Genomic DNA, 10,873 nt, shown 5'->3' on the forward strand with positions numbered 1-10,873 from the left:
GGAGCATTATGCTCCTGGTAGGGTCTCCCAAGGTAAACAGGTCTGGAGTGAAGATCCAGACTAACATGATCCAAAAACCTCCATGAAAAAACTAAACAAGAGAACGTTTTACCCTGCCCGGAATAGGGTCACTGAGACCTACCCCTGGGCCTGGGAATAGTATTCCTAGGCGAGCGCCTGGTGGCCGGGCAGCCCACGTGACCCGGCCGGGCTCAGCCTGAAAAGGCATCATGGGGGGGGCCATGTAGGCCCACCACCTGCAAGGTCCAGCATGGGGGTCGGGTGCCATGTATACCTGGAGGCGGGGTGGCGCATGGCATCATGGCCCCTCGTGACGAAAACTGGTTCTTGGTACGTGGAATGTCACCTCGCTTTGGGGGAAAGAGCCGGAACTGGTACGGGAGGTTGAGAAATACCAACTAGATATAGTTGGGCTCACCTCCACTCACAGTGTTGGCTCTAGAACAAACTCCTTGATAGGGGGTGGTCTCTCTCCTACTCAGGAGTTGCACAGGGGGGTGCCTGCTAGAGGTGCCGGGCGGGTGGAGAAGCTTCACTCGAGCTGTGTTTAGCAGGAGTGGAGAAACTCTGACCTCTGATGAGGACATTGTCAGGAAGCGGAATGAGCACTTTGAAGAACTCTTAAACCCGAGTGATACGCCTCCCTTACAGGAGTCAGGACCAGAGGCTTTCGGGCTATCAGAGTCCATTTCCCTGGTGGAAGTCACTGAGGTAGTTGGTAAGCTCCACAGTGGCAAAGCACCAGGGGTGGATGAGATCCGCCTAGAAATGCTTAAGGCCCTGGATGTTGCAGGGCTGTCATAGTTGACACTCCTCTGCAACGCTGCATGGACCTCAGGGACAGTGCCCTTGGATCGGCAAACTGGGGTGGTGGTCCCTATCTTTAAGAAAGGGGACCGGAGAGTGTGTGCTAACTAATCGGGGCATCACACTTCTCAGCCTCCCTGGGAAAGTCTATGCCGGGGTGCTGGAGAGGAGGCTCCGGCCGATAGTTGAACCTCAGATTGAAGAGGAACACTGCGGATTCCGCCCTGACCGTGGAACAGTGGACCAGCTTTTTACCCTCTCGCAGATCATTGAAGGAGCATGGGAATTTGCTAATTCAGTCTACATGTATTTTGTAGACCTGGAGAAGGCCTACGACAGTGTTGCCCGGGAAATTCTGTGGGAGGTGCTTCGGGAGTACGGGGTACCGGGGCCACTACTGCGAGCCATTCGGTCCTTGTACATACGGAGCGAAAGCTGTGTCCGCGTATTTGGCCTTAAGTCAGGCCTGTTCAGTGTGGGTGTTGGACTTCGCCAAGGTTGTGCCTCGTTTCCACTCCTGTTTGTGGTTTTCATGGACAGGATATCAAGGCGCAGTCGAGGTCAGAAGGGCATTCTGTGTGGGAGTCGGAAGGTGACATCTCTGCTTTTTGCAGATGATGTTGTCCTTTTGGCATCATCACATGGCTGCCTCCAGCACGCACTGGAACGGTTTGCAGTCGAGTGTGAAGCGGTGGGGATGAGGATCAGCACCTCAAAAGTCCATGGTTGTCTCACGGAAAACGATGGTATGCCCCCTCCAGGTAAGGAGAGAGTTTTTGCCCCCGGTGGAGGAGTTCAAGTATCTTGGGTTCTTGTTCACGAGTGAGGGAAGAAGGGAGCGTGAGATCAGCCACAGACTGGGAGCAGAGGCAGCAGTAATGCGGTCACTGTACTGGACTGTAGTGGTGAAGGGGGAGCCATAAGGCAAAGCTCTCCATTCACCGGTCGATCTACGTCCCTACCCTCACCTACGGTCATCAACTTTGGGTGATGACCGAAAAAATAAGATCACGGATACAAGCGGCCAAAATGAGTTTTCTCTGCAGGGTGCTGGACTCACTCTCCGTGACAGGGCGAGGAGTTCAGACATCCGGGAGGAACTCAAAGTAGAGCCGCTACTCCTTCACATTGAGAGGAGCTATTTGAGGTCTTTTGGGCATCTGATAAGGATGTCCCCTGGGCACCTCCCTTTGGAGGTATACCAGGCATGGCCAACTGGGACGACCTGCTGGAAGGATTATATATCTCACAGTTGGCCTGGGAACGGCTGGGGATCCCCCAGGTTGAGCTGGAGGAAGTTGCGGGGGACAAGGGCAGCTGGGCCTCTCTGCTCTCCCTGCTGCCACCGCGACCCTTTTAGGACAAGTGGGACAGAAGATGGATGGATGGAGAAGAGGATTTTTAGTGATAAATACAAACAACGTGTAATGCTAGCGATCAAAATTTGAGAGTGGTCTCCAGTATCAGAGATCCAGTCGGTCAGTGTTAATGCACAAACTTCCCACTTCCAAGAAAAAACATCTGGAAGCCCAACTGGACTCCATGGACTCTTTAGTGACTCTCTCTACTCCAGGAGGACACGATTCCAAACGGCCTCAAACAGTGGGGGGGGGGGGGGCAACCTCAGTCTGGAGAGGAGAGTAACAAAACTCATTGAACCTCATACCGCACTGTGTCAAATTGCACTTTGGCTCAGATCAAGTGTGTTAAATACTAGAAATGCCCTGCTTCCACCCTCCCAGAGTGTCTGGAGCTCCCCGACAGTAGGGCGTCATTGACAAAGGGCTCAGTGGAGCGTTTTTCACCACTTATACTCTCTGAGGAATAGTTGTCAATTTCAGCGGTTGACTCAGGGACTGATATCTTGATGGTTTCGCTGGCGCTCTGTGTGGGGTCCAAGCAGTGATCTGAACACTCCCCATTGGTCAGGCTCTGCAAGTTCATTCGCAGGGTCTCCTGTGCTGGGAAGTGTGGTCTTTGGGTTCTTCGTCTGCAATACCAGCACACTGCCAAAACCAAGACTACCACAGCCACCAGTGCCAGTGCCAATACCGGTGGTATCCAATGTCCTACAGAGAGAAGGGACAGTAAGCGAAGCATGTAAAAGTGATGAGAAAAACACACGAGTCACATCAGAGGAAAACTGGGCACCTTGAGACGACTGCTCTGATGGAGAAACACTGACAGTGGTGCTGCTTATGGTGATGTTGGTCCTTTGGTCTATGACTCTGTACACACCACTGTCAGATGGTGACGCATGGTGCAATTGGAAACTCCCATTCTGGATGGACACCCTGTGGTGGTACTGTGCCTCACACCATGGTAAACCTCCTTCCACCACACACACAGAAACACCAGTCGACTGGTTACCGGTACTGAAGAATTGGACTCTTGCTGGTTCTGTAGAGCGGAGCAGCAGGATGATGGACTGACCGCCTGAGACAGTGAGGGTGTCCTCATGGGCTGAGATGAGCACAGCAGAAGGAGGTTAAGGAACCACCCTTGTGAGCAGAAAGCTACTGAAGTAAATCGCCAAAACACCAGACTTGGACCATAAGGCACTGAACTAGAATGTTCCACTTCAGTAATTCTCATTTTAAGATGTTAAACATTTATTTGAAACTAAGAAGTTTTTAATACTCATAGAAAAACTATCCGGCAACCCCATGTGATCACTGCAGTAAAGTCCAAAATGGGTACCTAACACTAGCACTTGTAATTAAATTTAGAAATGTAATAATTTTAGTTGTTACAACTTATAAGAGCTTCCATTTCCTTTTCCTTCATAGTCTCATCAAGGTAATTTATCGCCAGTAAACCTTACTAGTCTCGGCATGGTACTAGAGCTCACGGAGGTAGTATCAGACCCAGACTCATCACACATTGCTATTCCTACAGACAGGTGAAGAGGAAAACAGAAAATATGGAACAACTAAAGATTCAAAGAGAATCCCACCTGCAATGTTGAGAGTGACCCTGCCGAGACATCCCGTCAGGTCGTTGTAGAAACACTGGTAGTGTCCTTGATCCGAGAGACGTGTATCGTTCAAGATCAATGACAGGTCGCCCTTTCGGATGTCCTCTTTAGACACATCGACTCTGTTTTTGAACCCAGAGCCCTGAGTGACCAACCCAGAATGAAGGTGCAGAACAAGTTTTCCCTCCTTCTTCCAACGCACATCAAGCTGGCTGTCTTCTGTCTGTCTGTTGATGTCGGCATAACAGTGGAGTTTGACGGGGTCCCCTACTGGTACAGAGACCACCGTAGGCACTGAGGGGTTTAGGGTTAGGAACACGGTGAGGGGAACATGGACAGAGAAGACAGACAGGAATGGAGCCCAACTCATGTGTTGCAGTGACACTCAGGACTCACTTTGGACACAACAAACAATGTATTTAAAACAACTTACCAACAACATCCAGTCTGACATCATGAAGCCATTCATTGTTGTAGAAGCAACTGTAAAGACCTTTATCGCTGTATTCAACAGGACTGATGATGAGGGAGAAGTTTCCACCCTCAATCTCCTCCTTGGACAGATGGACTCTGTTCTTGAACCCAGGACCTGTGGTGAGCTTCCCCTGGTGGTAAACAAAGACAGGGTCTCCACTGCTTGTCCATTTCACCTCTGCCTGACCCCTGTGGGCGGTGCCAGTGCAGGGCAGGAGGGCAGAGCTTTTCACATCAGCAGTTACAGGTTCCAGTCCATTAGATTCTGAGAGCTGAACTGTGGAGAGAGACACAGAGAGGGCTGTGAGTTTGAGGCTCCATCTAAGGTGTGAATAAAACACAAAATTTTTAATCAACAGATAAATATTTACAAAAATATAGAAAAACTAAGCAACTGAAGATGTGAAATTTTAATCTCAGCTAATGAGATGAGTTTAGTGCAGAGATGGGCTACTTTATTCTGTAAAGAGGATTGAATATTTCTGCATCAGTAAGTTACACAGCATTTTGATTTTAGAAACAGGACTGATTTTTTATTTTGTATTGGAACAGGAGCTTATTATTAAAAATATTTCTTGAAAATATAAAAACTTTCACCTGAGTGCTGTTTTTGACCTCCAATCTCTAACAAACACCCTGAAAGACATCCAGTCCCTTAAGCTGAAACCTGTCATTGGCACCATCAGCCCTTTTCTCTCACTGTCCAGGTGCACAGTCTTTACTCACCTAACACAAGCAGGAAAGTGAGCGCAGTGCAGGTGGTGCTTGGGTGCATTTTGAAATCCTTCACACGGAACAAAGCATACTTGAAACACATGGAGCCCTGTTGACACACAGAGTCAAATTCAGACTGTCGCTCTAGGACCTCCTGCACACCAGTCTACCCCACCGTCTCTCTGTTTTACTTTGTTTTATCCCACCTTCACTCGGACACGCACCACCATGGGGCTCCACCTCCGGTTGCCGCTGGCAGGAAGCAGCACGCCGTAAAACCGGAAGCACTTCACTCCTCGGCCTGTCAGGCAATGATGGAAACCAAAAACAGAGGCCTCCGTCCACCCCTTATATGTGGAAGTGGTGGCAATTTTTTTTTTTTTTTTTAATTATTAAACAATTCAAACACTCACAATACAAGAACATTAATCCAGAACAATCAAACCTAACCATGAGGAAGTAAATAAAGTAAAAAAAAAAACAAAGTTACAAAACCCCAATAACCAGATTATAATGTACAGTCTAAATGGCCTTATTATTACACTCCTCAATAGTGTATATGTACTGTGTAAATTTCCAAAAAACAGAAAACACAGGTTTATTAGCAAGTTTGTACCGGTGTTTATATTTGGCTGAAATGATTAATAAATTAATGATATATACCCGTTTCTCTGTACTTCTACCAAAATGTAAAAATCCAAACAGTACATATTCATAGTGCAAAGGAAAATCCTTACACACACACACACACACTTTCTGAACCGCTTGTCCCACACGGGGTTGCGGGGAACCGGAGCCCACCCGGCAACACAGGGCGCAAGGCCGGAGGGGGAGGGGACACACCCAGGACGGGACGCCAGTCCGGCGCAAGGCACCCCAAGCAGGACCCAAACCCCAGACCCACTGGAGAGCAGGACACGGTCCAACCCACTGCACCACCGCACCCCAGAAAATCCTTACAGTTTATCAATAATAAATTTAGAGACATCTCTCCATAGCTTTTTTTTGACATAACAACAGTGCCAGGAGAAGTGAGGCACCGTCTCTGGGTGTAGGTTACAAAAAGAACAACCAATATCTATCCCATCCTTGAATTTCCTGAGGAAAACTACTTTACAGGGTAAAATCAGTGTACAATTGTAAAAGAGATTTCCTTAACTTTGTTAAGTATTTGTGTCAGAAGCCAGACTTTCTCCTGTGGGACACTGTAAACAAAGGTGTTCCAACAGGCAGTGACATAAGGTAAGGTAGCAACTTCTTTCTGAAAAAGAGAGCAAACAGCTCTGTTATTATGTCTGAGAGACTGTGAGAAACAGATTCTTCCACAAGGAGCATCAACTGGATTCGCTATAGAAACAACAGCAGGGTAAGAGACACTAAGTAGTGTCACAGAGCCATTAGAAATAGCCTTCATTACCAGGCCAAACTTTAACTTTGTGTCACAAAACACAAAATATGACAAATTCAGTGCAATGCATGAGAACTCCTCATGAGGTCATCAACTGGCCAGCAGAAGGATATTTCTGTGAAATCAACTTCTTAAAAACATACTCTTAGCCTTACACAGGACCTCGCCATTGTTCCAAATAATACCAGTGCAGAGAAAAATTGTACTTGCAAGGTAATTTCCATGCCAACAGCACCTGTATGTGAAAGGCTGACAGCTTAATAGGTAACTTCTCTATACTGCAATTGCACATCAGAAGGAATGAGAGCCATCGATTTGGTCAAAAACTAATTTTGGAATGAAACCGTTTCATCCAGTTAATTCAAGGTAGAAAAGTGTTTGGGGGGGAATCAAGGCCACCATTCTTATGATTTAACAAAAACAGACTTGCTGATATAGTGAACTCAGTTTTTCACAGAAAATTCAAGAGCATCTCGTCTATTGTCTTGGCAGGTTTTACTGTACAAACGTACCGAAGAGAAAACACAAGTGAGCCTGGAAAAACCTTCTGCTTTGGACAGAAGGACTTGCCCTTTTAAAGACTGGTCTCATTGCCACCAAAGATTGATTTGTTTTTTGTCTTATCAATTATGGGTTGAAGTTTAGAGCAATTCTATCCAGTGGATCCTTATTTATTTGAATCCCTAAATTATTTTCTCTTTACATTTATTCATTTAGCAGACACTTTTCTCCAAAGCGGGGGGTGCAGCAGGTTTGGTCAGGGCCTGTTCTCCAGTGGGTCTGGGGTTCGAGTGCCGCTTGGGGTGCCTTGTGATGGACTGGCGTACCGTCCTGGGTGTATCCCCTCCCCCTCCAGGCTTGTGCCCTGTGTTGCCGGGTTAGGCTCCGGCTCGCCGCAACCCCGCATGTGTGTGTGTGTGTGTGTGTGTGTGTGTGTGTGTGTGTGTTTTCTCCAAAGTAACATACATTCTGTAGAAAATACAATCTGTATATTACATTAGGAGAAAGTGACATAGTTGCAGATGTGTGACTCTTAAGTACAGTTAGTTTGTTTCCTTCACTATATGCACCGACGTTCATCACACATATAGCTGCATAAAACTTGACCAGAATATCGCTGATTCCTAATCACCTTTCTAGTAGTTTTTTTTTGGAGATACATACAAACATTTCAAGTTTATTGTCATAGGTACAAGGACTGTGTACAAGTATCGTGAAATTCTTCCTGAATGCTTCTCCACAGACCATGGACAGGACAGAGACAATACAAATACTGCACAAACAAAACAATAACAACAGTGAGCAATGCTAATAGCAATGAGAATAACAGTAACAGTAATAACAATAATACCAGTAGACAGCCAGAGAACTCAGAATGTGAGAGTGAGAATGTGAATGTGCTTGGGAGGAGCAGTCCAACTCCAGTTACTAAAGGTGGCACATTGGTGATTGTTGTATAGTCTTACAGCAGTGGGGTAAAAGCTGTTCCTGTACCTAACAGTACGGGTTCGACTAGACCTGAGCCGCTTTGCAGACGGCAGCGAAGAGAAAAGTGCCCGTGTGGGGTGACTATGATCTCTCATGATGCGCATCGTCTTTCTGAGGCAGCGTGTGGTGTAGAGCTGTTTTGACCACTCTCTGTAGGGCAAAGTGAGCTGCCTTAATGACTATCACCCAGTGGCACTGACCCTCACTGCAATGAAATGCTTTGAGAGGCTGGTGCTGGGACACATTAAGGACACCGTCCCAGACGCTCTGGACCCACTGCAGTTTGCCTACTGCCACAACAGATCCACTGAAGACGCAATATCATACACCCTTCATAGCACTCTGGCTCACCTGGACAATAAAAACTGCTATGCAAGGCTATTATTTGTGGGCTATAGCTCAGCATTCAACACTGTCATCCCAACCAAGCTGATCCACAAACTACTAGGGCTGGGACTGAGTGCCGCATTGTGCAACTGGATCCTGGATTTCCTCACCAACAGACCCCAGCGTGTGCGGATTAGCAGTAATACCTCCTCCCCACTGATCCTCAACACTGGCACTCCACAGGGAAGTGTCCTGAGTCCAGTGCTGTACTCCTTGTTCGCACATGACTGTGTGGCCAATCACAGCTCCAGCACCATCATAAAGTTTGCTGATCACCAACAACGATGAGACGGTCTACAGAGAGGAGGTGAGGCTCCTGGCAGAGTGGTGCCAGGACAACGACCTGTCTCTCAATGTCAGTAAAACTAAGGAGCTGGCGATTGACTTCAGGAAACGGTTCAGGCACCCATCTACATAGGAAGGAACGTTGTAGAGAGGGTCAACAGCTTCAAATTCCTCGGGGTCACCCTCGCTGTCAAACTCACATGGACCGAGCACATAGCATCGACCTTCAAAAAGGCTCATCAACGCCTCCACTTCCTCAGGCGTCTGAAGAAAGCCAAGATGTCCACTACAGTCCTTGCCACTTTTTACAGGTGTGCTGCGGAGTCCGTCCTCACAGGGTGTATTACATCCTGGTGTGGCAGCTGCTCCGTACAGGTGAAGAAAGCCCTACAGAGGGTGGTCAAAACAGCTCAGGGAATCGTCGGCACACAGCTACCAGCAGTCCGGGACACCTACACCACACGCTGCCTCAGAAAGACGATGCGCATCATGAGAGATCATAGTCACCCCACACGGGCACTTTTCTCTTCTCTGCCGTCTGCAAAGTGGCTCAGGTCTATTCGAACCCGCACTGCTAGGTAGAGGAACAGCTTTTACCCCACTGCTGTAAGACTACAACACTAACCAATGTGCCACCTTTAGTCACTAGAGTTGGACTGCTCCTCCCAAGCACATGATTGGTAAATTACACTGCCACTTTAAGCATAATTCTCTCCTTCTGAGTTCTCTGACTGTTACTATTGTTACTACTGTTACCATTACTTATTGCTATTGCACTACTCAGTCACTGTCATTGTTTTGTTTGTGCAGTATTTCTATAATTGTCCATGGTGTGTGGAGAAGCATTCTTCAGGAAGATTTTCATGATGTATGGTACCTGTAATGATCTACGACAGTAACTTGAAACTTGAGTTGAGACCAATGAAATGATTGGTCGCTTCACTCTCGCGAAAAGAAGGAAAAAAGCCGCAGTTACCTCATCAGCCGAACACTCGCGTTCTGCAGGAGGCGAAACTCCACCGATGAATGAAGACCGAGAAACTTGGCGCGTTTCCGGGAGCACGAAGCGCTGAATCGGCTCGGCTCGGCCCGGGTCTCCGGGGTTTTTTCTTCTCCTCCTCCTCCGTCACCCGTCACCGCAGCTCGAGACGAGTCGACGACGTGACGGGCTGGATCTCGCAGTTTCCTGACAAAATGTCTCGCTGCACACAAACGAGTTCAGCGCGGAAACTTACCTCAACCCTCCACACAACACAACACAATCAAAAACGAAACGATAATACTCTCTCGTTTCGTTGTTTGGTCTTGGAGCAATCGGACAATACGAGCGCGCTCCAAAACACCTCATTTCTCCCTCCCGCTCCAGCCCTCTGTCCTCCAATTGGTTTCCCCCAAACTAAAACCCAATCAATTTACAAGAAATGCAAAACCGACATCAAGTTCGGTTGTACCGGTTCCAACACATGTTGGCACGACTGCAACCAAACTATCGAAATCAGGAACTTGATTTAAACGTTGAAAAAGTGAAGGAACAAACTAGGGGTTACATGTAATATATTGGAGTAGTTAGTCATTTATATTTTCTCTGTTTTATTTATTTGTACACTTCCCCCGGTTAGCTTGTTGTTGAGTCAAAATTGAATGTTCTCGTATTGTGAGTTCTTCAGTTGTTCGCTTAATAAAAATAAAAATACAAAAAAATCTGTCATTCAGCTGAATCGCTCAACAGGAGTCAGTACTTTTAATTTATGTGACCTGATTCGAACACTTTACAGAGTTGGGAATTTTGGGAGTAGCTCGTTGGTGAAACGGAGCCCTTCCGGGTTTTCTTGTTCCACTGTTGCGCACGTTCCTTACTGTGAGAAGAAACCAGAGCACCCCACCAGAGGAAACCCGTGCAGACACGGGGATTGTGCACACCGAGCTGGATTCGCACCTACATCCGCACAGCGTTACACTAACGTTACACTATGGAGAAAAGTGTCGTATAATATAAATAAACGCACGAAAACAAACCTGACCCTCCCTCTGCCATCAACTCTCTAACCCTATCGGGTCTAATACTGCTCCCTCGTTTCTTCAGCTGTGCTTTAACACGAGTTCAGCGAAAGGGCCCCTTTCAGGGGTTTAGTACCAAGAAAAGAGCCACTGATCCCCAGCTAGGCACGCGGTGCTAAAGCAGAAGTACCGTCCAGTTACTGACACAACACAACGCAGCGCTGCACAATAATGGCAGTTTCACTTTTTGCAGGCTACGTCTTTGCACTTTCAATTCTCACATATGTGTTACTGATATATGTTATATCTTAATT

At 47.2% G+C, this 10,873-nt stretch overlaps 1 protein-coding gene across 5 annotated transcripts; it reads right to left on the bottom strand.

Moving 5' to 3' along the window:
* Window positions 1-2,155: 2,155 nt before the first annotated feature.
* Window positions 2,156-9,916, bottom strand: LOC108930001 (matrix remodeling-associated protein 8-like). 5 transcript variants are annotated; one of them, XM_018744978.2, is made up of 7 exons: window positions 9,538-9,916; window positions 5,200-5,294; window positions 5,006-5,102; window positions 4,239-4,556; window positions 3,785-4,099; window positions 2,980-3,291; window positions 2,156-2,897 (listed from the first exon to the last, which is right to left on the bottom strand). In XM_018744978.2, the coding sequence occupies exons 2-7, from the start codon at window positions 5,221-5,223 to the stop codon at window positions 2,542-2,544; spliced, it is 1,422 nt and encodes a 473-aa protein (XP_018600494.2). In that variant the 5' UTR covers window positions 5,224-5,294; window positions 9,538-9,916; the 3' UTR covers window positions 2,156-2,541. The 5 variants fall into 5 exon arrangements, with proteins under 5 accessions (XP_018600494.2, XP_018600493.2, XP_018600495.2 ...); XM_018744977.2 differs by having other exon boundaries at window positions 5,200-5,340; XM_018744979.2 differs by lacking the exon at window positions 9,538-9,916 and having other exon boundaries at window positions 5,218-5,784.
* Window positions 9,917-10,873: the final 957 nt, after the last annotated feature.

This window comes from Scleropages formosus, chromosome 16 (assembly GCF_900964775.1).
Source record: "Scleropages formosus chromosome 16, fSclFor1.1, whole genome shotgun sequence".
Taxonomy (NCBI): Eukaryota; Metazoa; Chordata; class Actinopteri; order Osteoglossiformes; family Osteoglossidae; genus Scleropages; species Scleropages formosus.